The sequence below is a fragment of the Falco cherrug genome, chromosome 5 (genome assembly GCF_023634085.1).
Source record: "Falco cherrug isolate bFalChe1 chromosome 5, bFalChe1.pri, whole genome shotgun sequence".
Taxonomy (NCBI): domain Eukaryota; kingdom Metazoa; phylum Chordata; class Aves; order Falconiformes; family Falconidae; genus Falco; species Falco cherrug.
Genome location: NC_073701.1, coordinates 18,265,473 through 18,293,104, shown reverse-complemented (window position 1 = coordinate 18,293,104; position 27,632 = coordinate 18,265,473). Strand labels below are relative to the sequence as shown.

General features: G+C 37.2%; 1 protein-coding gene across 23 annotated transcripts in view; it reads left to right on the top strand.

Moving 5' to 3' along the window:
- Window positions 1-21,987, top strand: part of C2CD5 (C2 calcium dependent domain containing 5) — a 67,369-nt gene extending 45,382 nt beyond the window's left edge. For 12 of the 23 annotated variants that reach the window (XM_055711401.1, XM_055711408.1, XM_055711413.1 and 9 more), the window contains 15 exons: window positions 1,159-1,345; window positions 2,367-2,531; window positions 2,854-2,994; window positions 5,908-5,971; window positions 9,365-9,426; window positions 10,412-10,510; window positions 10,924-11,013; window positions 11,828-11,915; window positions 12,993-13,079; window positions 14,517-14,567; window positions 15,375-15,428; window positions 15,616-15,717; window positions 16,558-16,748; window positions 19,611-19,757; window positions 20,501-21,987. In XM_055711401.1, coding sequence (XP_055567376.1) covers window positions 1,159-1,345; window positions 2,367-2,531; window positions 2,854-2,994; window positions 5,908-5,971; window positions 9,365-9,426; window positions 10,412-10,510; window positions 10,924-11,013; window positions 11,828-11,915; window positions 12,993-13,079; window positions 14,517-14,567; window positions 15,375-15,428; window positions 15,616-15,717; window positions 16,558-16,748; window positions 19,611-19,757; window positions 20,501-20,632 — 1,660 coding nt within the window. In that variant the 3' untranslated portion in view covers window positions 20,633-21,987. The remainder of the gene's footprint in view (window positions 1-1,158; window positions 1,346-2,366; window positions 2,532-2,853; window positions 2,995-5,907; window positions 5,972-9,364; window positions 9,427-10,411; window positions 10,511-10,923; window positions 11,014-11,827; window positions 11,916-12,992; window positions 13,080-14,516; window positions 14,568-15,374; window positions 15,429-15,615; window positions 15,718-16,557; window positions 16,749-19,610; window positions 19,758-20,500) is intronic. The other 11 variants (XM_055711423.1, XM_055711409.1, XM_055711404.1 and 8 more) reach the window with 4 other exon arrangements.
- The last annotated feature ends 5,645 nt before the right edge of the window (window positions 21,988-27,632 follow it).

Sequence of the window (27,632 nt, the reverse complement as noted above, 5' to 3'; positions counted from 1 at the left end):
TTCAGTTTGTGGGACTAAACCCAAAGAGTGGACTATGATTGACATAATATAGTCAGAGATGGGATTTCTGTGCTCTTTTCTTTTATTCTCTTAAGATAAGTATTTTGAGTCTGCTTAATGCTTGAGCTGTGAGGGTACTCATTTATTATTTTTTGTCTGAAGTGTGCCTTGAATAACTGTATTAATAGGAATTTTAAAAGGTCTACCAGTAGGTGTAATTTCCTGTGCTTGTACCTGAAGTGTTTACGAGGTTTGTGGCAACAGAAATAGATGTTTGCATTTGGGGTCTTACTAGAGGAAAAGTTGAAAATAGACATTTTCAGATGACAGTCTCAAGGAGTTCATGTAAAGAACTGACATTCTGGTTTACAGTTGCAGCAGTCTGGAAGAATACACTTCATCAGTTCTGAGGCTCAACTGAAAAGGGCTGCATAACTGTCCCTTGAAATAATCTATTTTGGCAGGTGGAGGTGATGTTTAACAAATACCAGACAACTTGAAATAGCAAAGAAGTTGTCTTTGTCTTCAGTATTTGCTTTGAACAAGTGAGCAGGGCAAATTTCTAACAGTCACTGCTATATGATAGGACTATTAATATATTTAGCTGAACATCTAGTAGATGGTTATCTGGAATCTGTAGAAAATGTCTTTGCATTTTATAGTTAGTCAGTGCTGTCACACCGTTATGATAAAAACCCTGTGTGATACATATTCTTTCTGTCTGATAGCAGTCCTTAAGCATGTTTTAAGGAAGGAGACATAACTTCATTCAGTGATTTACAAAAATAGTGTGTTTGTAATTTTTATATTCTGCTTCGGTAGGAAATATTTTTGAATGTTGCTAAAGGTTATGTATTGTTCTGTTTTATAAGTTTACTTTTTATGTTACCTGTTTTTATTGTTAATATAAATATAGTTTCCTATTAAAAATGAAAAGCAAATGTTGCTTACTGAAACTCAGTGCCTTGGTGTGCCTTGATCTCCCTGATACGAATTTGATATTTTCAGTATTCAAAAATACATCAAAAAGAAAGTGATTGTATTAGGTTATACAGTAAGGGGGAAAAAAATAACATCAAAGTGCCCTGCAATCACTTCCAGTCTGCAACAGTCCATCAAAACTGTGTATCTGATGTCACGTACTGTTTGTATTGTCAGGTTATGCCGTCTAAAGAAGAAAGCTCAAGCTGAAGCAAATGCAACATCTATCAGTAATCTCTTGCCGTTTATGGAATACGAAGTGCACACCCAGCTGATGAATAAGCTTAAGCTGAGAGGAATGAATGCTCTGTTTGGGCTGAGAATTCAAATCACTGTGGGAGAAAATATGCTAATGGGGTTGGCAGTAAGTACAATTTTAATCTTGGGGTTCTTTTGCTTTCTGACAGTATTTTTTCAGGACACAAAGACATACTCTGAATTCCACAACCCTTGTAACTAGAGATAGTAAAATGTCATTTTAAGAATAAATGAAGTGTTGGAAATGAACAGGGTGTCTTATTTGTTGACAAATCAGGATATACTGTCTGTCCTTCAGTGCCAGAAAAAGATCTGAATCTCCTGAAACTCTGTCGAGGACAAGATTATTAGAAAAAGGATGAGAGAGAAGAAACTTTTATTGGTTTAATGGCATAAATTACAGAAAAATGATTGTGTTTGTTAAAGGTCCTGTCAGAGTTCCCTGCTACTCAAGTTACGTTACTGTTCCATGACAAGTAAGATCGATTAAGTCTCTCAATAAATCTTCCAGTTGGTTGCCAACAAGAGAAAGATCTACTGCCTCTTCTTTGATGGCACTGAAGAAATAAATGGTAGATTGGAAGTGTTAGAGATAGTCAAGAAATATTCCTTAACTATGTCTTCTAACCTCATTCTGTCCTGTGCAGTTAGCATAGTGAAGCATGCTGCTTCTTCCTGCATCAGTGTAAGAGGATGCTTGAGTAATACTGACTGGCTTGCATGTTCTTTTGTCTGAAGAGATGATCTGTTTTTTGTAAGTAGGAATGGGATTGTCACGACTTCAGTGATACTGTAAATGGTTTGGCTGGGTTTTAAGTTCTTAAAACCATCACTTGCCTATGCAAAATATACTAGGGCAAAGGTTTTAATTCAGTGTTTGGAACTTGTAGGTAAGTTAAGAGCTCCACCGTGAAAAAGACCCATGAGACGGAGAGAGTTTATTGAAAGAATAGTGGGGTTTTTTTGTAAGTGAACAGGAGACATCCATTTATTATGGGAAGAGATCATGTTGTAACATGCATGTCACAATGCTGTCCATTATAGCTTAAGCATTATGGAAAACTTTACATGAAAATATGAGAAGTATGTGCTTATGTAATTGTAATTTCTTCATGACTTTTTAAAAGTCTGCAACAGGTGTGTATCTAGCAGCTTTGCCAACACCTGGTGGTATTCAGATTGCTGGGAAGACTCCAAATGATGGCACCTATGAGCAGCATATATCTCACATACAAAAGAAAATAAATGATACAATAGCAAAAAACAAGGAACTTTATGAGATTAATCCTCCAGTAAGTAAAGCTTTTATGTTCTTAAAGCATTCTGAGTCAAACAGATACATATATACTATGTATATCTGTGAATTCTTGCTGATTCATTCAGAACATAAGTTGCTTTTTAATCAAGATAGAGATTCTTTTCACTGTATTCTGGGAATCCAGTGGAATTTCTGTATCTCTTAAGCCACATATCCAAATCAGTTCGTACTTATTTAGATGTATTTCTCAGCAATTTTCCGAATGTTCTGATTCTTAGAACTGTTAAAAAATTGCTTATAATTGAAATTATTTCTAACCTACATAGAACAATTGTTAATTTTTATGTCCTTTTTAGGAGCTACCTGAAGAAATCATTGGGTCTCCTATTCCAGAGCCAAGACAACGTTCCAGGTTATTAAGATCTCAATCAGAAAGCTCTGATGAAGTTACAGAGCTAGACCTTTCACATGGGAAAAAGGATGCTTTTGTCTTGGAGGTGATTAAGTGTTTTCAGTAATCATTTTCATACTTCTCTTTTCCTGAAATATATATAAAAAAATGGAGTAAAATTTTCTTGCTTATCTCCAAAGACAGTTCTTAAATGGAAAACGGTATATATAATTTTGGATCAGTAGATGATGTTAAGTATTGGATTTTGCATTGTCTTTATTTTTCTTACTCTCTTTGCTTAAAGCGTAGCTATATTATGTCTAGGGACAACATCTGAAAAAAAGATTGCCCTGCTGTTCAGGAACATGTAGCAGTATCTAGCATAATACCCAGGAGCTGTTAATGCCGTTCTGCCTGCTTCAAGCACCAGTCATGACTGATCAAAAACTTAGATACATTTTTGTAAACATTGCAGTTCTGTGTTATCACAGTTTACATTTAGCAGAGAAAAAGCTTATATATTCTTTCTGTTTCAAAGCTCTTATTGTTACGTTGGATATTCAGAATTACTGGTTTCCAGAACTGGTAGTATGCAAAGCATTAACAAAACCATGCATATGTCAAGAGAGCACCTAAAAGAAGACTTGCTTTTCTGAATTTCAGCTGATGAATTTCAGAGTTCAAGAATTTACAGCTTCAGAGAATACCTTCGAATTCTTTCTACAGCTGTAACTACAAAAAGGAACAGCTATAGATAACAAACATAGTTTTCTTTTACCTTTCTGTTCACTAAAATTCAGTGGTGTGATTTTAACATTGTACAGTTTTGAAGGAAAGGAGCCAAGTACTGAAGAAGGCTAGTTTTGATCATCTGCTTGTAAATACAGGTATTAAAAGTATCTGTCCTGGAGTAAGAAAAAGAAAACAATTTAACTACAGCCTGTAATTGCAGCCTAAGGTACATTCAAGATTTTCCTTTATGTTAATCTCCACAAACCACTGTCTTCATAGTAAATAATCTGGAAGAAAGGTTGTAGATAGGGAGAGTGAGAGAGTGTTGTAACAGCAGTGCATTTGTAAACAGAGGTAAGAAAGGAGAATGAAAAAATAACAGGTTGGGAGAGGCTGGCATAGTAAATTGAGAGTGGCTGCTCTTTGAGTAAATTTTTGCTCTCCAGTGGATTACAGGTATACTAGGATCAAAGTAAGTAAATTGCGAAGTCTGTAGAAGTAACCTCAATGGTAAACTCTCACATTAAAAAGGGATGAGGGCTGTTTTTGTCAAGTATTTTTGCAGCTGGTCTTAACAGGTTTTTGTTTAATATCATCATCTGTGTAGACTGACAGGAGTGGAATTGTATCCTCAAAACAAAAGTTATGATGGATGCTCTCTGAGGCACTGTACTGAAATGAATGAGCACATCAGAAAATACTTTGATAAATGCAAAAAGGGTTGAATGCCTTTGTAGGAAACAGAGGATTGTGTAAAGCTTAAAAAAACCAAAAAACCCCTCCAAACAAACGAAAACCAACACTAAGACTGTTATACTGCAAGAGACCCTTTGGACAAATTATGAAAATACTGGAAAAACATAAGCCCAGCCTCCATTTAACTTCTAAAGGCTATCCAGTAGAAGATAGGGAGCAATAATAAAAGCTTGGCATACTTCTGTCCAGGTGCCTCATAAAGAAGTTTGATATGATATAAGCAGAGAGCCAGCTGGTTAAAGACTGCATTATATACTGCAAGCAGAGTTTAACTTTTTCAAAGTTTAGAATTCTTCCTTCTACCTTATTTTATTAACTGTAATATAGGCACTTGGGGGGGATAGGAGGAGATCTCCATGTGGAAGGAAAAAAATGTAAGTATACTGTAGTGTACTATAGAGTACATTATAAATGGTGCTAAAGTTAGCAAGGAAAATGACATCTGATGTTTAAGGACAGTTGTTTAATGGTTTACATTATGTGAATGTCTTGGTCCTAGAATATGTATGCCTGTGTTTGGTAGTTTAATCTTTATTTATAGAAAAAAGAACGTCGTCCAGCCACTTACCCAATTTCTTAACAAAGACAGTATTATCAGAAACAATAGTCCAGGAGCTTTAGTGAAACTGATGACTGACCTTGCAAGAGTAGAACCATTGTTCACTGAAAATATGTTAGAAAAGGTGGTAATAAATTCACTGTAATGAGGAAGTGCTAAGGGATGCTGGGAAGGCAATTAGGAGAGGTAAGGCTGTCTGTATTATAAAAAAAGAAAAAAGATGACTCCTTTTACTTTGAGAGGGAGAGGGAGAAACAATATCTGACAGAGAACCCTTTAATACTGGAGCTAAAATATAAACAATTTCCAGAATACTTGGTAAGAAAATGTGGGAAGGTAAACTTAGATCTCTTGCAGATGAATAAGGCAGAATGAACCTAAAGACACATGACACGCAAATATTTACAGAAGGTATCTGGGCAGATACGCTCCCAGTCTGATATAAAATAACAAAAATCTTATAAAGATTGGATGGGTTAAAGGTTATTTGGATGGGAAGAACTAATAATCCCTAAATCTGCTTTTTCCTATTCAATTTTCTGCTGCTGTTCGTACTAAGCAGAGTTTTTAAATTCCTGGAAAAATTTTTGTGTGTCATTGGAATAGGCAGAGAACGACCACATATGTGTAATACAGACTTTATGAAAGCAGCTGGAAGAAGTTGCAAGTTATGTGAACCTTATTCAGCAATTTTAATTGTTTTAAAAATTCTCATCATTCTTGTCTTACCTGCTGCAGTTACTGTGTGTTCTGTGCACATTGCTTTATTTTTAATACAACTTAATTAAGGGAACTATTTTTCAAGTGTTAAACATACAGGCTGCTAGTTAAGACTCAGAGGTCTGGTTATGGAATCTTGTATTAAAATTTCAGCTGCTAGATATAGATCTCTTGATGACAAAGTTTTTACATCTTTCTGAGACTTCCGACTAGAACAGCAAGGTGATTTTAATAAATTATTCCTTTCTTCAGATTGATGACACAGATGCAATGGAAGATGTACATTCTTTACTGACAGATGTTCCACCACCTTCTGGTATAGTTAAAATATTTTTCTAATTTATGGTGTATGCTGCAAAATGACACAATAGAACTGGTTTTATTTTTTTAAAAAAAGTTCAAAAATAACAGTGAAAATATTCTTGAACTGTTCAGCTTGTCATATATACACCTGTGAAGAACAAGTCATTAAACCTTTTATTTGGGATTGTTGCTTATTGAAAACTGAAGTAAACACAGTATTTGAATGGCATTTTGTACTTCACAGATTCGTACTGTTGCAAACTTGTTTCTTCATATGGGTATTGCAATTGGATCTGTTTTACTACTATACCAGTTTCTGAAGTTTTTTTAGACTGAATGGCTAATATGTAGGTTTTAGGATCAGTAAAAGTAGTAATGAGAACAGAATGGTCTTCAAGTATTTGTAGCCATATAATATGACATTGGTGCTGTATTCCAAGAATGTTATGTACAATGAGCAACTTGCCCTTCCAGCACTCTTTTCAACGACTGCATTTATATTTTCCTTGCCTTGTGATTGTGCCATACTGTCAATTTTAGTCTTCGTGTTTGCTGCATTTGTATATTTGCTGTTTAAAAAAAGCAAAGTCCAAAATGATTTGGTCGTCTTTAAATCACCCACGGCATTTTTATCCGAGTCAGTATTGGCTGTTTTCTGTAGAAGGCAGTAAAGCCAAATAACAGAAATAAAGTAGTTTCTAATTTCTTCAGTGGTTTTTATACATGTATTTTTTTTAAGAACTGTTGCAACCTGAGAACACAGAATGGATTAAAGTAAATAGTTTTCAAAATTCAGTCAGGAAACTTGAAATCAATGTCTTTTTACCTCACAGTATGAATACAAATGTTGGGGCTGCATTGCTGGCAATAGAACATTGTGAGGTTTCCGTTTAGTTGTCTGCATTTAAAAATTACTTAAGAACCCAACATAGGGAGAGGTGTACTGAATCACTCAATGTCCGCTTGCTGGTAGGGATCAGGTGAGAAGACGTATTGCATTAATTTAAGTGCAAGGGAGAAAAAAAAATCCTGTAGAATAGCATGCTAACAGTTCATAGTTCAGCATCATCCTGAAAGAAAGTTACTGTCTTCGTAAATGATAGCCTTTGACAAACTTTTTTGTACATTTGACTGACTGCATTTTGAGCCCATATGTGCTTTCAGTGTTCATAGAATGTTGCGTCAGGATCTGTACCCATCTAAGAGCCAGCTTCTTACGGTTGATTGGTATCAGCCACTTTTCCTTACGTTGGGAAGAACAGTGAATCATTGCTTTGTGTCAGTCGTCTTTATGCTATTTGTGGTTGCATAGATACCTGTCATACATCCTTTTGATGGAACTCCTGGGTCTGGATAAGAGGTTAATGTACTTGTCTGTTACATGGAAGTTGCACTGTACATTTGGTTGTCCTTGTCCTCCCTCTCTTGTTTTTGTGAGTTTCCCCATGTTTCTTCTGAGCACATTACCTGTTCCCTTCCTAATAATTGGTATCAGTGTTTATCATTTTGAGTACTTTTGAGCTCAGAACTACCCTTGTCATAGTTATCTGTTAGTACCACCAAATCTTTTATTCTTCATCACTTATCCATTGTTGGGTCCTGCTGCAGTTGCTGTCAGCAGTCACCTCATTTTATCCTCTTTTGCAGATAAGCTTTGAATACATTTGAAGCATACAATGCTGAGTTACAGATGTTTCCACTATGAAAATTGAGCATTTATTTTGACCCTCTCTTTCCAGTCTTACAATAATTGCATTTCCATCAATGGTACTCTGTTCTGCCCTTCAGTATATTAGTTGCTTAAAGAGTCCTTGCTGATGGATCTTATCAAATGCTTTTTGATGTCCAAAGTAGACTCTGTCAGTCAGATGTATTTTGTCTGCATGCTTGTTGACAGCTTGTGAGCCATGAATGTTGCTAGAAAAGTGGTATCAGTTCCTCTGCAGTGTCTTTTTTTTCCATCTACCTGTGAACTCCATTTTCTGGACTACCTTCTCTGAGCCAGTAATACAGGTATCCGTACTAGGCACCTTACTAGGTCCCAGTCACAGAAAGCAGCTCGCTACCTGAATATCCTCTCCTCTGGTAGTGGGGTAATTTTAAGTTGGAGTTCAGTGCCGGTTAGTCAGCTATTTAATCTTTTGCTTTTCCTGTTGTTTATATGAATCTTCATTTTTAATCTGCCTATTTTGTTCAATTTTTCCTTCAGACATTTTTTTTAGATTGGTTCTCAGATGGAAAATAAACAAGGGACTGGTTTTCCACTATTGTGGAAAGCTCCACTACTGCGGTGGATGCTGAATGGGGCGGGGGGGGGAAAGCATCATGGGTTCTGCTGTTACGTTATCATCTATGCTATTCTTTCTGTATCTTACTTGACTTTTCAACAAGGTTTCTGCTTTTGATGTTCTGAAAGAAAATCGTATCTATTTCTACCTTTTGCAAGCTGCTACACAGTTTCTTTTTCTAGCTTATTTTGTGCATTTACATAGGCCCTACCAGATTTCTCTTTTGTGCTCATTTAGCTGTATCTTTACATTTTCAACACTGACTGTTTGCTGTTTATAACTTTTCTTACGCTGCCATTTATTTGTTATACTTTTCTTCTTTTTTCTTTTTTTTGTGTCTTTTCAAGCCCCTGTTAGCAAGTGCTACATATTTGCACTCAGTCTCTGGGTAGTATTTTTAAAGCATCTCTATGTTGTCTGTCAAAAGTTAGCTTTTTAGCTTTTCCTGTCACACGTTTTTAATAACTTTCCTAATTTGTATGTAGTTTGTCTATATAGAAACTAGACAGAGCAGTAGTGGATTTTGGGGTGTTTGCCTGTCCTACAAGAATGCTTAAATATGTTCTGATTGGAGCTAAAAAACTTGTATACACACTTCTCCCTGCTGAGGACCAACTAGTCCGGGGTTTCTTGGTTTGTGGGTTCCACAAGGAGCAGTTCTAAGAAGCGGTCAGGGAGTTTGTCTCACCAGTTAGCATCAGATGACATGAGTTACCTGATTTCCATGGGGAGCAACTGTCACTGTTGCATTTCATGTTGTAGCCTCTCTCATGTTCATCAACGTGATGGCATTTCTGGCCTTGCTTTTGGCAGCTGAAGAAACATTTGGAATAAGAATTCTGTAGTGAATTAGTGTTTTAGAAGTGGCGAGTTCCATCTTTGCAATATTTTTTTCACTGCAGTGTGAATAACGTCTTTCTTTTGTATGTTATATTGTATTCTTCAGATGCTACATTTATTTTTTGAATGTTGGTCTTATTTCTGGTATATTATTCCATATTCAAAAACACATGAGGGAAAAGACTTGTAAAATATCAAGTAAGGTCACATATATTTCTCTAAAAGTATTTTTATATTTTGGTGTGCCACACATATTTTCCCAAATGTTTTCTTTACAGGTTTTTACAGTTGCAACACAGAAATTATGCCTGGTATAAATAACTGGACACCAGAAATTCAAGTAAGTATATTCAAAGAAAATTAGAACATTTTTCCAAATTGTGTTGAAATATACTGTGGTAATTTAAATACATATTAGAGGTCACTGATTTTGAAAGATAAATTAAAAAGATAACTCTTGTGTTGGAAATAAAAGCAGTATTTTGGTAAGAAAAACGGGTATGATAACCTGGTTGTTTCTTTGTGGTTTTTTTAATGCTGTTATGTAACAGAGAACCTGGTACAAAAATACAAAAATTAGAAAATAATTATGGTAAATATGAACTTTAAGGTTTGGGGAATTTTTAAGAGCTTGACTAGTCTTTGAAGCCTCTTAAAATGAAACACATTGATGACTGTTACTTAGTGTGAGATACTGAGTATCATTAACATTAATAGCTTAAGATATGCAAGAATTAGGTAAAGCAAATCTGGTGAGTAGAGAAAAATTCCATTTTTAATTAAGTTTAAACATCTTGGTCATGTTTGTACAACACAAGTCAGTCTCGTAGAGAGGGAGTTAGAACAGATCTAAGTGAGCTATTACACCTGATTGGCACAATGCAGTACTGTGATTTGAGGAAGCACAGCTTAAACCTGAAAACAGTATGACTGCACCAGCAGCATACGCTCAGGCTGATGGGATTGCCTGTGTGTCTGTATATGACATTACATTATTGTATGCAAGTAACGTATGATTTTCAACGGCACTTAAAATATGTAGCAGGTAGAATGACACCTTTATGAAGCAAGTAAAAAGAACATAGAATATTTCATGTCATGCTTAATCACTTGTTTCATATTTTCATATACATTAATTCACAGAAAAATTGCCTTTTGTTTGTAAAATTTCATAAGCAATTACTTGACTTACTGTTGCTACAGTTTTTTTCTTTTCTCTCCCTCTCCTGCTCTGTTTTCCTTCTTTATGAATTTGCTTTGGTTTTAACATAACATACAGGCCTGTGTTGGGAAAAAAAAACCAAGTATGTTTGTTTCTAATTTAGATGTTCACAGCAGTAAGAGTATCCAGATTAAGCAACATTAACCTAACAAATCAAACACTTAATAAGAACTTTAATGATCTCTGTGAAAATCTGTTGAAGGTAAGAATCTTATTTCAAACATTTTTTTTTAATTGTTCAAATGGAAGCAAAGTAATATCAGGCTATATTGAAAATAATGTTTTCTTCATAATTAATTTCTGGAATTAGACTACAAAGGGTCTGTAATTAATTTGTAAGCTGCTCTAAAGATAGATTCAGCCTTCTTAGTATACTAATGATTTCCAGAGCTTTTTGGATCTGAATGAGTCCTTTGACTGGTAGTGTGCTCTAGAAACAGGAATATAAGGACTGCCACATAGTAGATTGCATTCTGTCCTGACTTTTCACACCTATAGTTCTTCTTCAAGAAAAAATTAATATAATTAGATGTGAAAAATGTTTTGATCTTTGTTTTCTGTGAAATAAACCATACGTTATTTAGAGTAACACAAATAATGTCTTGTCTTCAACAGAGCCTGTATTTTAAACTGCGATCGATGGTTCCCTGCTGCCTTTGTCATGTAAATTTTACAGTTGCTTTACCAGAGGATGAATTAGTTCAGGTAAGTAAACTGCTTTTGACTTCCAGCATGTAGGGATGCCAGTTTTGGCCTTTAATTAACATTTCCTCTTCAGAGTAAACTAGGTTAGGATTTGATTTACTAGTGTGTCTGGTGAATTCTGAGGTAAAACTTCAGGCCATAACATTCAGTGAAGAAAAGGGATGACATATTGAATTCAGCAGTTTTAAGAATTGTGAGGCTACATGGCGTTTCATGAGCACAGTGCCTTTTAATAGTGTTTACCTTTTGTTAGAAAGGAAACGAAAAGCCCTGAGTAAATATCCATTAAAAGGTGTTACCACGTACACTACAAGAATATGGCTCACTGGTTTTCTAAGTATGCTGTCATTATAATTCTTTTTCTTGCCATTTCAAGATGGTGCGACATATACTTCATTATTTGTAAAGAAAATGTTTTAAAAGTATAACATCATGCTTGTGTTCAATTAAGCATCACTTTCAAATACAACGATAATGAGATTTCATGTTCTCTTTTATGTCAGTTCACCAAGGAAGAATTGGAAAGAACTGATGAATGAAATCGTAAACATCAGACAAACAGTGTCAGGTGTATGCTCTAATGAGGAAGCTTAGTACTACCTTTTATGCTCCCCTGTGAAGGGTTTTTAATATATCTACTTAGATGTTCTTCTCCTCCTCCCCCACCGCATGGGGCGCGCCGCCCCCCCCCCCCCCCCCCCCCCCCCCCCCGCCTTATTTTTCTGTGGAAGAAGCTGTCTTGTTTGCAAAATTATTTTTGTGGATTGCATGAGAGATTAAGTTACCTAATATGCCATATATTTCTGATTTGCAGATTGCAGTCACAGCTGTTGCAATTACATTTGACAAAAACCAAGCATTGCAAGCCAACAAAGCCCCTACAGAAAAATCACAGCAAAGAGGTAAATATTGTGAGGCATGTGAAGATAAAGAATTAATATTTTTCTTTCTTTTTTCTTCCCCAGTACCTAATGAGTCTACATTTCAATTTCAGTTACATACACATGTTTTTACAGGGAGGTTCTATAAAAATCGTAAAGTCATAATGGAGTTTTGTAGAGTTCATGTACGTGACCTCTGGCAGGATGACACTACTCACCACGTATTAGATATTTGCTTTACATAATCAACAAACTTGCCAACATTTTTTTCATGTTACTGTATTTCCTTATTTCACATTCCATCTTATTTTGAATATTTTTCTCTGAAGAGCTAGTGTAACAGATGATGGCATTTCCATTGTATTTTGGAACATTGTGTAAGTCATGAGAGAGTACTTGTTCTTGTAAGTAGCAAATTTTGTCCTTACTTCAAGAAGGCAGAAAATAAATTATTCATAATACTTACAAAAATCTCCCCCAAACCCTAAGTAGGTCAGTAATAGTTTTGGAGATCAGTGAAGCATATGGCATTATATTATATATAATAGAAGAGACTGCTGCAGTCTGTGTATGTCATCTTGCTAATGAAGCACCATCGTAATGCTAGAAATGTACATATGCAATCTGGGTATGGGAATTTAGACAGAACTTTGAAGATTCTTCATTCTGAAGAATGGAATTAGGTAGTAGAACAGAGCCATAAGTTTCTAAAACTTTATAGTTATATTTTACTTCTTCAATAGTAACAGTAAATTTTCTTTTTTTATGTGAAATAAATAAAATGTTACTTTTTACTGTACTGTATAGCTAACTCAGATTCACCTGCAGAATCAAATCTAAAATGCTTGAATTCACTTAATATTTTTTTCTGAATATACTAAATCAAATCCTGTTAAGTGGAACACAGGTTTTATTCAATTTTCCAGCTGGATTTATTGCCAGACACCTAAGTTCATACAGAACTGCATCACTATATGCATACACTGAAAAAATCTGTTGCAGTTAGACCTGACTGAATTGAAATTGTAGTGCTTATTATTACTGGCAAGTCTTACATTGGTGGTTAATTTTCAGTTGAGTATGTCTTTTCTGTTGAAGCATCTACAGACAATGAAGAACAGTTACAGTTTCCATTGGAACTTTGCTCTGATCCCCTTGCTTCACAACCATTCTCACCAGCTAAAGGTCAGTTACATGGAAGAATGCTGAGCTATTGTTTTTCACTGATTTTGAGTTCTGCTCTTTCATTGTTGCATTAGCTTTAAAATATCTGTAGTTTCACATGCTTTAAATATTCTTTACTACCTAAGCATAATGGATACGTTCACTCGTAAAGTCCAATTTTTTGAGTCACGTAAGGCTAATCATTCTGGATATATTATTTTGTCAATTTCCTGTACTACTTATACCTTTGAATTTAGAGTATTGAAAATCCTGCAAACTATTGAGTGTCATTTGACTTAGTGTTATAAATTACCTAATAATTAAGCTTGCCTTGTACTGCTTTGCTTCCGTAAATGGCCCTTGTAAAATGAAGTCCATGTATTGTCATTCTCAAATAATTAATCTCATAGTTCTCGTGGTGGGCTGAGCAAAATTGCATGCAATTGTTTTTTAAATGAAAGGTACTTAAACTTGCATTGTAAACAATTAGTACAGTGCAGCATGTTTTAGCTGTTAAACAGGCGCTTTGTTTTATCTGAGATAGAGCTGCGTTTCAGGAATGGTTGTCACGGTTCTATGACTGTATGAAAAATTAGATTATCATGCATTGAAATCAGATGTATTTACTTCCTTCTCTGTTGCTGGATTATCTACCCACCAAAATGGCTAGTGACAGGAAATTCAGTATCTGTGAATTACTGTAAATGTTCTTTTACTAAAGTGTTAAAAGAGCTCCCTTATGTAAGTTGTATAAAAGAGGGTGCCTACCATGTTTACTTGTATTTTCAGAGGTCAGTTTAATTTCAGCAATATTATTATCATTGCTTTGGGGTTATTTTTAATTTTATTTTTATGCAGTTGTGTGTGCTTAACTTCCAGCTAGTCACATTATGATACGTTAAGCTGTAATTTTCAAAAAGAGGAGCTATCCAGAAATTTCTGACTGTGTCCTTTTTACTGTTACTGGACTGTGCTACTTGTGTAATGGACACTGACCAGTAGAGGGTAGCCTGTTCACGTGTATCACTTTCCCTGAGCTTCACATTCCATATTGTACCACACATAGCTTTAGAGGCTTTCAACTAGATAATTATTTCATCTGCCATTTCTTCACAAGTAGACTCGAGGTTTCATTGTATTTACATTTACTTTGCAGTTTGTTTAATATATTGATACCTTTTTTTACATACTTTTCTGTAAAATTGTTACTTTAAAAATATTTATGTACAACCTTATACAGTAGTGACCTTTAGTAAATGATCATATGATAATTTGCAAGACAGATTTACTAAAGTTAATTATTTATACCAATTTATTAGTACTACACTATATATAGAAGTTTTTTTCTCATATTTTATTCTAAATGGGTTTTTTATAATAATAAGAAGAAGAATGTTGTCTTGTACTATGTGATTCTGCTTATATATTACCTGAACGGAATTCGTTTTGTCTTATTAGAAGTCCCAGAGGGTGCAAGTTCCCATGCAAGTATTCCTGCTGCTCAGAGAGGTGAGTTTACTTAATTTAGCCATATGCCAGAACAGAATGAGCATTCTTGGGATATTGGTATACTCTTTTTGGATGTGCCTTAATCCAGGAAGTGTTTACTAGTTAACTGAGAATGCATGCTCTGGTGTGGCTTAATGGTATCGTAATATTTTTATGTGTTTTTTTTAAATTACAAAAGTCAGATTTGTTGTTATTAACAACAATGTCTCTGTCAGATATATTGATATCACTTTATCTGACAAAAAAATTAGTTCCTCAAGAGAGAGCTTTTTTGCTTGTCTTAATTTGAAGTTAGCATGTCTTCTTTCCATTTCTTCAAGATAATGAAGAAATGGTATTTACAAAACTGTTTTTGGGTTTTTGGTTTGGTTTTTTGTTTGTTTGTTTGTTTTAAGATACGCAAACACCCCTGCAATAATACCAAAAGTCATAGCAGAAACAACTCTATTTCTCATTGTAGTGATAATGGTGGGGGGTATATTGGAGAGGGGAATGCTGGGGGAAGGACAATGTTTTGTAAGGAAAATTCATTTGTGTTTAAAATTGAGGTGTTGTTTCAGCTTGTGACACTTACCCTCATCACCAAAGCTTTTTTTTCAGTCTGTAGGTTAGATATTGGTAAAAGATAGTTAGGAAGCTTAAGTTATGATCAGCAGCTCTTCATGAGGAAAAGAATAGCAATGCAAATTAAAATTAAACAAGGCTTAAATAAACTTAAAGAAGCCAGAACTTAATACCTAAAGTGAGATTAAAAAAGAAATTAATCTAGCATAAGTCATTAATGACTGTATTTGCATGTTTTTTCAGTGATGAAGTCCCAGTCAGGCAGTTGGTTCACAGCTGGGACATCACCAGAAATCGGTACACTGGTTTGGACAAGTCCAAACCTATACTGTAACTTTTCCTTTAAACAGACCTGGAAAGGGATGTTTGTTCTCTCTGAGACACAGATAATTGCTTCCTCAAAAGGAGCATTGAGATGAGCAAGAGACATCATCCATATTTTTTTTCTTTGTTTTTTCTTTTGTTTTTCTGTCTGTGTTTTCAGCAACGTCAATTGATTACAGTTCCTTTGCAGACAGATGCAACAGCTGGATAGAGCTCATTAAACTGAAAGCTCAGACCATAAGGCGCGGATCAATTAAGACAAGTAGGCGGCTGTTTCTACCACGTTATGATAATCTGAGACATATCTCTGATTTCCCAGTGGTGAATAGTGGAGTTTCCTGCCCAGCAATAATACTGTAGATCACATGTAGAATGAATACCTGAGTGTGAAAACTGCCGACATTGTTAATGTCTTTGTAAGCTAATACAGGATTTATGAACCAGTGTCATAAAAAGTAACATATAGTATTTCTGTTCACTTAGTAAAAATTAGTTATCAATAAATGTGTACGCCTACTAATTATATAACATACACTGCATGGATGTAGGTGTATGTATGATCTTGGAAAATTTTTGGTGAGAAACAGGAAGCAATCACCAAGGTGACAGTCAAGGCAATGGTCACTAAATTAGCAAGTGGTGAGTTATTTTTCAGTAGTTCTTTGGCCACAGGTCTGACTATCTTGCTTAAATTAGCAGACATTAATATCTGTTTTAATGGAAAATGCTGCACTGGGGAAACACAACAACTTTCACACTTCCTATAATTTGTTCCTCCAGCAGAATACGTATTTCAAAATGTTGGCACTTTTTTCTTTATCTTCACTTTATAACTGATTGTTGTATGTGCAGCTATTCGCCTCAATGTTTTCCTTTGCAGGAATGCCACTCTTCCAAATAAATTCCATTTCAGCTTTTTGTCTCCTTTTTGCATGCATTGCATGATAATTTCCTTTCTCACATGATATGGCTGAGCATCACAGGCAGCTGAATGTTGTCACCAAGCTATTTGGAAACCATAAAGAAGAGTTTTTGTGTTTTGAGAAACAGTGATCGATCTTACATGATAGTTACTTTCTCTTCTTTTTTCCCATCTTTTTAGCTACTTCACTTGATAAAGCAAGTCCATTGTCTGAGGGATACTTACGGCACCGTTCTGTTCCATCGTGCACCAATTCTACTGTCTCAGTTGTTAAGATGACACCTCTTTCTTTTCTACCTGGGGCAAAAATAACCAAATATCTTGGGATAATCAACATGTTTTTTATACGAGAAACCACTTCTTTGCGTGAGGTGAGCAGTGTATCAGGGATTAGCAATTTTTGTTAATTATAATGAAAGGTAAATATCTGAAGAGATTTGAGCTGCAGTATGGTGCAGGAAGGGAACAGAGTTTTTGTCACATCAGGGTAGGTGCTGAATGGGGAGTAAGTTGCCCTGCACTGCTCTTGTCATAGAGCATGTAGAGCTGCTCATGTTTGGCAGCGTTAGGAAGCGGTTACTTAACCATTGTCATTGCTGTTGAATTGGGATATGAGTTCTTAAACAGAGCTACATGGAAAAAAATGGGTCTTTGAGTAACAGTGATAGTTGGGATCATTTGAATCCAAAACTGAGATTAATTTAAATGCTTAAAAAAAAATCCATTCTTCTCTCATGCAGCAAACTCAGCGATGAAATTTCATAGTATATTTGGATTTTAGAATTCTTTGCTAACACAAGGTTTCCTGTAGCATATATAAGTAATATGCCGATTTTTAATATTGTGTTCTCTGCAGTCTTAGTAACATAGCTCTGTGTGATGAACAAATGTCTGAAAATCATGCCGTAGAGTACATAAGCACACAGCCAACTTAGAGGATGTAGCTAGTGATACTCAATGATCTCCAATCTGGATCTGGAGATTGGATAGTGCTCTGAGCATGCCAAAATGCAAGACATGTTCCCTTTCATTTTCACATCCTTTTGGGAAGCAGCTGCATCTTTCTGCTACAATTTCTGGTCACAGAAATAGATTGTACCTGTTGCCTGGTTTGTTAGTGCTGAAGAGTAGGCTGTTTCTTGCTAATTACATATTGATAAAATCACAGAAGAGATGTTAATAAAAATGATCAGCCTTCATAAAAATGAGTTGTGAGCTCTCCAGAGAAACTTTGATCAGACAGACATCTTATTTGGATCTTGCAAGTTATGTCCCCTTTTAACTTGAGAAATCTATGTAAAAAGGACAGCATTTTCAAAAGGATGTCTATGGTATGACCAGGGAAATGGTTATGTGACGTTTCTGTATTAACTGCAGCTTCTGTAGATACAAATTACATAGCTGATAAGCAAGCTTTGGTGACTGTGATAGCAGATCTCAGCAGAGGTAGGTTGTTGAAGTATTTAATTCAACTCCTCCATGAAGTTGGGACAGTTCTGCAGTTTCTCTGTTACTGTCAGTGTGCTATTTCCAGCTCCCAAGGCAGCTAATTTAAATCTGTTTTGGCTGGAAGGCCAGGCTGGATGGGGCTTTGAGCACCCAATCTGGTGAAAGATGGCCGTGCCTGTGGCAGCAAGGTTGGACTAGATGATCTTCAAAAGGCCCTTCCGACCCAAACTGTTCTATGATTCTTTGCATAGGCTGAGTCACAAACCAGTTTTAATACTAGTAGCGCTGTATTGCCCTGAGGCTGTAACTGAGTAAAAACAGAGTGGTCACTATATCCAACTTGAGCAATGTGTTTCGGATTCTACAGAAAAATATTGAGCAGCATTTGTGTTTGCATTGCTTCGTTTTGCTTATGGTAGTCTACAGAATATTGAGGCTCTATGAATGCTTTCATAAGATGAAGTATATAGCAGCCACTGTGCTTTAAAAATCAATGATAACTTTAAGTCCAATTTATTTATTGCTCTTAGGCTTTGCGGTTTACAGATGGATATTTATAATCTTCTGTTGCCTGTTGTCATCAAATTTTGTATTAGGATTATGATGTTAGAGGAGGGTTTTTTTCCCCATCGGTTGCTGCAACTGTTAAACTGCTTGGACGAAATCAAGATTGCATGAGGAATGACAAACTTGTGTTGAAATTTTGATTTCTGGCTGTAGTTGGCTTCATTCATACTCTCTGCTGGATTAGTGAAGTGATACTTGCCCTTCTGTTTGTTAATTTTCATCCAAGATATGTTTTCGTACGTCTTTATGAGTCTGTTCAGAGTAGGTCATACTTCTTCCAGTAGATATGAGGGCAGCTTCTTCTTGCACCTGCCTCTTTCATTTTCTCCAGTGGCATGCACACACATGGGAATTCTAGTGGTCTTGCTTCCACTTTAATTTTGAAATTTTACAGAGATTTTGAACCAATGGTGAGCTCTGTTTTCATCAGTTTCCTCATTGGTTTTCTGTGGATTTGTATTGTTTTGGTTAGTTGCCTGTTTTTTGTGCATTGGGTTTTTTCTTGCAATGTAGTTACGTCCTTTCATAAGGATTACCTGGAAAAAAGCCCCATACTTCATTGTTTTCATTCTCTTCCTTTCACAGCAATTTAAATTATTCAGGTTGACACAAAAGAAGTAAAAATCCCCCACAAGTACCATCAAGTCAAAAAACTTAATGAAATAGGATGGCTAGGAGTTCTTTTAGGCTTCAAGGGGGAAAAAACCCACCTTGGATAGCTTGCTTGTGAAGTCTCAGCTCTGTCCTGTGCTTACTTGATATTTTGAGGGATCATTTCTTTAGTGAACGTTAGAAGTAATGAGTTACTAACATACATGAAGTTGCAGTGACCAAAGGTAATGGCTGCTCCTTACCAGTGATTTCCAGGAAGTCCAAATCACTTGCCTGATGAAAGAAAAAATTAATTATTCAACTGTCACTGGAATAGTAAATGTTTCTGCAAAGGTGTAGGAATGTCTGAAAAGTATGAGTATATGTAATATACTGATTGGAAGGAATACCAGTCACAAATGAATAACCTACTTGTGATTCCTCAAACAGTAAGTTCCATTGGTCTGGTTTTAACTTTGACCCACTAATCAGTGAATAGCTTACAAGTTCTGTACTATTCAGGATTCTCTGAAATGTTCAGCTCATAAAAATGTAAGAAAGGTATTCAGCATCTTGTAGCTATACCTAACATAAAATGTAATATTTTTTTGTGTGTTCCATTTTAGGAGGGTGGTGTCAGTGGCTTTCTCCATGCTTTTATTGCTGAAGTGTTTGCAATGGTCAGAGCTCATGTTGCAGCTTTAGGGGGGAATGCAGTTGTCTCATACATAATGAAGCAGTGTGTTTTCATGGAGAATCCAAACAAAAATCAGGTAAATAATGATATGAAATAACAGTGCTATTGTGATTAGAATGACACACATGCATATTTTATGTATTTAAAAAACAGCAACCCTGTAGGGCCGTGTCTGTGTAACACTTCTGGATCTCTCATCATAATTCAAATAATTAAATAATTAATTAAATAGTTTGTTTAAAAAAGTGAGGAGTGTTCTTAAATACTTGACAACACAAAAAGTATGAGTATGCTTCATAAATACCCACATGAGTAGTAATGCTAAGTTAACTAGAATGAAGTTAAGTTGCAGAAAACAGTTGAACAGTAGTGCCGAACTTTAAATTTAGCTTTTCTGGTGTTGCAGTGTTACGATTTTCATCCTGACTCCATGTAGAAATACCTGGAGTTGCTGGTAAAAAATGCTCCATTTTGGACATAGAGGGACAAAACCTGATTAGTAAAGATGACAAGAGGTATTACAGTCATTTTGATACATGAAACATGTTCAAAACAGTTGTGAAAGCCAGTACAGCTACCCAGATGTTTCATTTGTGGTGGTCTTAGAAGAATCTATGCGTTTGATAGCACACAAGTGAGAGGATATAAAAGAAAATACGGCAGAGATTGCCTCACTGATAAATTCTAGTACTTCGTCCTTCTCCTGATTTCTGACTTTTCTATTGTCTGTGTAGTTGTATGTAGCAAAAATAAGTAAAAATAAAATATGTTATTATTTTATGTTTGGTAACTGTGTATTGTCTTTTTTTTTTTTCCCAGGCTCAGTGTTTAATAAATGTCAGTGGTGATGCAGTCATCTTTGTACGTGAATCTGATTTAGAAATGTTACCAGTACAACCTTCTACAGTTGTTTCTCAACCCACAACTTCTGGAGGAGATGTCACAACATGAATGCAGAAAAAGGAAAATAGTGTCTGCCAAATATAAAGATTATTTAAAATGTGGGAATGTTTAGGTTTGCATCTTCAAAATCATTATCTCCTCATAATATTAATAGCCAAAATCCAAGACAATCACTGTACTTTGTCCTTCAATTTTATGTAATAGTCGGGGCAGCATATTGGCAAGTATGCTCTGATTCTGTTACAATTACCCCTGTGAAACCTAGACAGTAGTAGATGAAGCACTGATGTGAGAGTATGGATTGAAATAGTAGGCATCACATGGACCTGTGAAAGTAAACAAAAATTCTGTTGCATTTTTGAGCTGTTCCAACAGGACCAAGATAAGTTGTAATTTAGAACTATTTCTGAGTTTGCATGGTGTATTGGCTGATTCTCAGCTCAGTGTAAAAACTAAAAGAGGGGTCGGGGTGGGTGGGAGGGAAGTAACTGAAAAGCCTGTATTAGCAACCTTTGCTGAAGGAGCAAGGCATCTGTGTGCAGGGTAGGAAAATGTGGGCTAAAGTTTGAACTTCTAGATCATAGAGTGTGAAGAGGAAGAAGCAGCACCAGAAAGTCACAGTTTGAATTTCTGCACACAAAGAATATTTTTCAGCTGTTTGTGAACTTCTGATTTTTTATTTTTTATTTAAACTATTACTATACAGCATATGTTTTGGGTGGGTGTTTCATGGTTTTGTTTGTTTTTGTTTTTAAAAAGGTGCCAGACCATGATGCTGTGTTCCTAGTCATCCCCATGGTTAAAAAACCCCAAAAAGTTCCAAAGTGTGTTTGGTGCTATTATAAGATGTTCACTTCAATATTGACCAAACAGATTTTTTTCTTTTTAATCTAAGATTCTGTAAAAGAATTGTCCTGAGGCTCATTTTGTCTTGCCAGTATGACATAAACAGTCCTCCAGAAGTCAGTTTACAGAGGCATACTACAGCCTTTTTCCATTTAACAAGTTGGAAATGGGTGGCTAGTTGGAGACTGATGTATGTTTGTGATGCTGATTTCTGCAGGTTGGTTTTGGTGGTGTTGTGTTTTGGGTTTTTGCCTGCCAGTAGTACTGTACCTGGGAAATGAGGATACTGCGAAGAAAAAAAATGTGTCATTTCCATTAAATATCTGAAAGGTGGTGATATTTTAATGTAAAAAATGCAGACTTTGATTTGAAGATGCATTCTTACTTAATTCTGACAATACCATACATGGAACTTGAACAGATGTGTAAACTTGAATGTAAATATTTTGCTTAGTGTTGAAATTCAGCAATGGCATGATTATTTGTTAAAACTAATTATTTCATTGTAAATGAGCATGAAAATCATTCTTGCACAATAAATGTCTTTATAAAATTTATTGCCTTTTTATATGTGTAAAAGTTAAATGTGTACACTGGATATGTATTAAAGATGTCCCACCCCCATTCTCCTCAGAGGAACATTTTTTGTATAGAGTGTTAAAACCTGATTATTTAAAAATTGGAGAGTTAATTATATTTATAGTGTTTGAATTAGGTGCTTACCAGAACACTTTACTCATACCGTTAATTGTATTTCTAAATTCTGTAGCTGTTGCAACTAAAGCTGCCATAAATTAAGTTGCCTGTAAACAGTTGCAGCTCTCTTGATTATTTTGCAAGGCAAGTCTTGTTCCGTTTGAAGCTGATGAGAGAATATTAATAACTTCAGAAGCTCTTGGATCTGGCACAAGAAGTTGTTTTCAGCATAAGTATTCATCATGAAAATATTCTCTGAAGTAGCGCATTACAGTGACAGTTCTTGGGGGTTTTTTTGTTAGTTTGTTTTGGGGTTTTTTTGGTAGCTTCTGTGGAAGTAGTAATGCCATCTTTTCATTTCTAGCTGTTTAAAAGGTCACAATTTCTTCTAGTGTGTTTCATTAGACATAGAAGAGGAGATTTGTATCTAGAAATTTTAATTCTTCTCTAATTATTATTCCAAAAATGACAGACTTTTTTTTTTTTTAAACTGTTACTAATTGAGATTTAACTTTTCTTAATTGGTCCAGCTGGATACTTTTAACCTGTAAATGTTGTACACTTAATTGCTTTGATTGTTTTCTTTCCACTGTAAAAAGCATGTGCAGATCCCTTGTCATTTGGAACACTAGACCTCATACGTTTCACAGATGCAAAAACTGGACCATATAAACATAAGATGAACTTCAGTGAATTATTGGAGTATGTAAGGAAAGGAAAACTGAAACATGAGTTAAAAATTTGAAGTCATTAGTGCACAAAACACCTTTGAAGAGCTGTGTGCTTACAACTTAAGATGATTTATGTTCCTTGCTGAGTTCAGAATGGCTGAAAATCATACAAGGGTACTTTGGTAGTTAATGACTTTTAGCTGTTTAGTCATGACATAGTAACATACAGTTTTGATTGTGTGAGAATCGTCAAAGTTTCTGCTGAAATGGGCACAGTTAACGCTGGATACCCTGCTCGTTACTCAAATGGGCGTTCCGAATATGGGGAGGCAGACGGTACCATCTGAGATACTTGTGGCTCAAACAAACATTGCTTTGTCAGGAATTTACTCTGAGAATAGCTGTTTGGGGCTAGGAGCTAACGCAATCTGCTTGTACTGGTTTCAGCTGGGATTGAGCTAATTCTTCACAGCAGCCGGTATGGTGCTGTGTTTTGGATTTGTGACCGTGCTGTGGTTGTTAACACTGGGAGGTTTTTGGCTAATACTGAGGGGTGCTTGTTCAGTGTCAAGGCTTTCTGTTGCTTATGCTGCCCCCGCCCCAGTGAGCGCACTGAGGATGGATGAGAGGGTGGAAAAAGCAGCCAGGACAGCTGGCCTGGTCACCACAGGGGACACTCCACGCCATACAACACCGTGCTCAGCAGTAAACCCAGGGAATGGTTTGCCAGGGCTGCTGGGGGACTGACTGGCACTGGTCGGCTGGTGGTGAGCAATTGCTTTTTGCATCACTTGTTTTAGTTTTGCTTTGTCTGTCTTCTCTTACTGAACTGTCTTACCTCAGCCCCCTGAGCTTTCTCTCGCCCTTCTGGTTCTCCTCCCCATCCTGCTGGGAGGGAAGGAACAAGCCAGCAGCGCGGTGGTGGGTGACTGCCTACCAGGGTTAACCCGCAGCATTGCTGTGTAGGAAAGTGGCAGTAGCCCTGCTCCTGCCGGCCGCCCTCAGAGGGGCCACTAAAGCTTGGGTTGGAAACCTTCACATCAATATTGTGAACAAACCAGGTTGGTACCCGCCCTTCGTTAGAAAGGAGTGACAGCATGTGATGTAAAAGAGCACTTCTCCGGGCGCTGCTTTGCTTGTGGCAGTGAAGATAGGGCTGTGTCAGGCCTTCAGGTAACGGGGGCAGGGTTCAGAGCCCGGACGCTGCCCCTTCCTCTGGAGAACAGCAGCAGGCTAAGGAAGAGCATCTGCAGGGGAGCTGATTCTCTCCACAGCTTCTGTCACCATTGCTATTTTAAGAGATCCGTAGCGCTTGCAAAGCCAGCTCTGGCTTGAAGGTGGCCAAGAATTGGGAGAGAGATGTTGGCTTCATGTTAGAGTCCCAACCAGCTCAGTGTTTTAGGAACAGATCTTCTGGAATAACATCCCACTCTTTTTTTTTTTCTTTCTTTTGTTCAACTTGGAGCATGTTTTCAGAGCTGGTTGAAAAGTCCTTAGCTTGCATTCTTTTTTCCTTGTTAACCTTCTAGTTTTGTGACCTCGCACAGGCACATGTGAAAGGTGCTAAGTGAGAGTAGATATCCTCTAGTGAACGGTGTGAGGTTAACTGTGGCTTCCCTCTCCCCCACGTGGAATGAAATGTGTTTTTCTTGGTGTTTAGTTGAAATTAGAATTTCCTTGTGAATGACACCTGAGGTTCAGGTTGATTCTTGTCAGACGGAAAGGCAGCCCTGCACCTGTCTCGCTAGAGCCTTCCTGAGAGGCAGGTGTGTGAAAATGGAAGCAAGGCAGTTGCAGGGAATTCCAGACAGTTGCAAAGAGCGAGATGTCAGTGAGTGCGAAGTTTTTGGAGAACTCGCAGTTCCCTTTTAGTGGTCAGATGATGGACAGAAGCTTTGATGACTGATCTGAGTGAGTAACAGAGTTTTCTTGGCAAGCGTGTCACGAACGACTGTGCTGCCACAGCATCTGCGGGTCTTCTGTCGAGCCTCGGGCTGCGTGGCGAGAAAAGTTTTCTTGCTATGCACCATATATTTGTAGTTTTGGTAGGTAGGAGAAGGCTCAGCTTTCACTCTACAAAGCAGAAATGAAGCAAAACAGGGTGAAGTGACTCGCCCTGCCAGCAGAAGAGTACCAGGCCCTAGGAGCACCGACAGGTCTTACAGTGCCGCCCCGGCCGGGGCTGTCCCAGGCGCCGAGGCCACTGCAGCAGGGCTGGTCTCCAGGTGCCCTCAGCCCTGCCCTGCCCGGCCGTGGGTGCCACTGAGCTGGGGCTGCCCCAGTGCCCCCAGCCGCCGGCTCCCTGCCCACCACCTCGGGGGCCGCCAGCGCTCCGGGGGGCCTGGGCAGCAGCGTGACGTAGGGCCAAGAACTGGGCTTCAAGATGCAGCCTGACACGGCAGCTTAATTATTGAAACAATATTAATTTTTAAACTTGCGTAACTAATATTAGTTGTGACAAATCTGACACGCTGAAGGTTTCCAGTGGTGGGAAAGATTCCGTGTTTCTAGGGCTCTTCCTTCCACACGCAGATGGCTTTCTTCCCTGGCTTTCAACAACTTGGCTGTGTAAACCCCACCTGGAACGATAGCAAGCCAGGCTGCTGCAGGTAGCACTCTTCGCTGACATTCCTGAGTGTTTCACCGAACCGGTCGGTGCCATTTCTCCAGTTCACAGCTGGGGTGACAAGGAGGTGTGAAGCAATGTGCCGAGGCCGTGCTGGGCGCTGGCGGCAGCAGCAGGCAGGTCTCGCTCCAGGCATCAAACCACCGTGCTTGTGAGTGTGGTGTGACAAATGACAACTGGCCAAATGAGAAATACATTATGAGAAGCTTTGAGTGATTAATGGCTTCAGTGGGTTAACTGTAGATTTGTTTGACATCAAACAGCCACTCTGTGAAAAATACTAACAGTGTGCCATTAATTTGTCTGCAGCTCATTCTACTAAAAACTTGCATGGCCAACTGTCCTCAAATACCTGCTGTAGAGTGAGTCTAATGCAGAACGTGTGGGGGTTTTTTTAAGTGGTAACAATTAGTTGCTATCATGATCAGTTTGCTTCCTTTGAAGTCCTCATGTGAGATTTTTTTTTGACAACATTTAACAGCAAAGTTCAAGCCCAGTCAATGCAACATGAGTATAAAAGCTATAGCACAATATAGACCTTTTAAGGAAATATGGGAGACCTTCCTATGGTGGTGGAACAGAAGGACGTAAGGTTTGTGCAAAATGATTGTTGCAACTGAGCAAGCACAAAAGAAGCTGCACATACTATTTCTAGCATAGCCATGCAGAAGGAAGTGCCAGGTTCCTGCTTTCCTTGGTTCCAGTACAAGGCTTCATGTTTTGCTGTAGCATTTCCTTAGCCCTGTGCCAGGTGGCCCACCACCTTTTTTGCTGCTTTGCTGCAGGTGTCTCTGCAGTGAAGAGTGGGGTACATGGGTTTGCCAGCTCGCTTTGCTTAGAAGTTTGTTCAAAATCAAAGGTGTCACATTTTTCTGTAGGAGCTTCAAGGAAATCAGAGTAAATAATTCATGAGAAATAACATATCAGGGAAGTTAAAAGATGGTATTTAAAATAGAGAACAGTTTGAGTGTTGTTCTTCCTTTGTGGAGTAATTGTCCATAGAATGTAATCACACAGGAGCAATTTTTGTACTATCTTGTGATGCTGCTTGTGGAGGAAAAAAATATGTACACTCCAATGACAACCAAAGATATTTTTGGCTGGCTAGACACAGATTTAATTCATGTGATTTGCTTGAATGGTATAATTACGATATTAATTTTCATCATGTTGCCTAAATACAAATGCAAGTGCCAGAAACAGAAGACTGAATTGGCAACCAATGAAATACAAACATATTGTTGCTGTGGGAATCCTTACCTAAAGATGCAAACACATTCATCTGACTTTACGTGGTTTTAATTGTTAAGAAAATCTAACTAACATTTGAAGACTACGCAGCAGTTGTGTCAAGGGGCACAAGTGGATGGCTTGCAGAGCAACCGAGACAAAGTATGAAAGCCAGATTACAAAATTTAAGGAAGACGTTGCAAATTAAACACCAGTCTGATATAGAGATAACACAGAAACCAATAAAATAGTGAGTCACTGATATCATGGTATTTACTTTATTTTTGAAATGTTTAAACTTATGCTTGGGTTAATTCCTATCATATTAGAAAATTAAATGAATAGGTTATTATACTTTTTTACTGTGCCTGAGTGCTCCTCAGTTAGCAGGCAGGAGAAATAAAACCTTAACAGACACATTGAAAATCAATTTAAACTCTATAAGCTCCTAATTCCACACACCCCGCGCGCGCACACACACACACTGCCCCCTAAGATAAGTTTCATTTCCTTACAAAATTAGGTAATGCAGAATTTAGTCTACAAGTTCCTTGTTTCATGAGAGGAGCTGATGGGTGGTCAGTTCAGAAATGTTTTGCTGAGTTTTCCTGGTTTAGTGTACTCTTTCTGTGGTTTTATGATGATATTTCAGAGCTAGTATGAATCATTTGAGTTGTGAGTAATTAATCCCTCTGGAAAACTGACTCCTAAGGATGTCTCGTGTTGAATAATCATAAAATGAATCACTGAAATTAGATGCATTGGGAATATTTTGAATCGATCATCCAAAAATGTGGAGTCACTGTTTGAGCAGATAATGACTCAAACCCCAAGTGTATCTGCTCTTGTGATCTGTGTCATGGAGGAAAATAGACAATATTTGAATTAATCTAGATGGCACCTAAGGCAGGACAGCAAAGACTAGAGTTAAATCAGAGGACCAAAATTTTGCTCTTATCTGTGCTCCCAACTTAGGAAT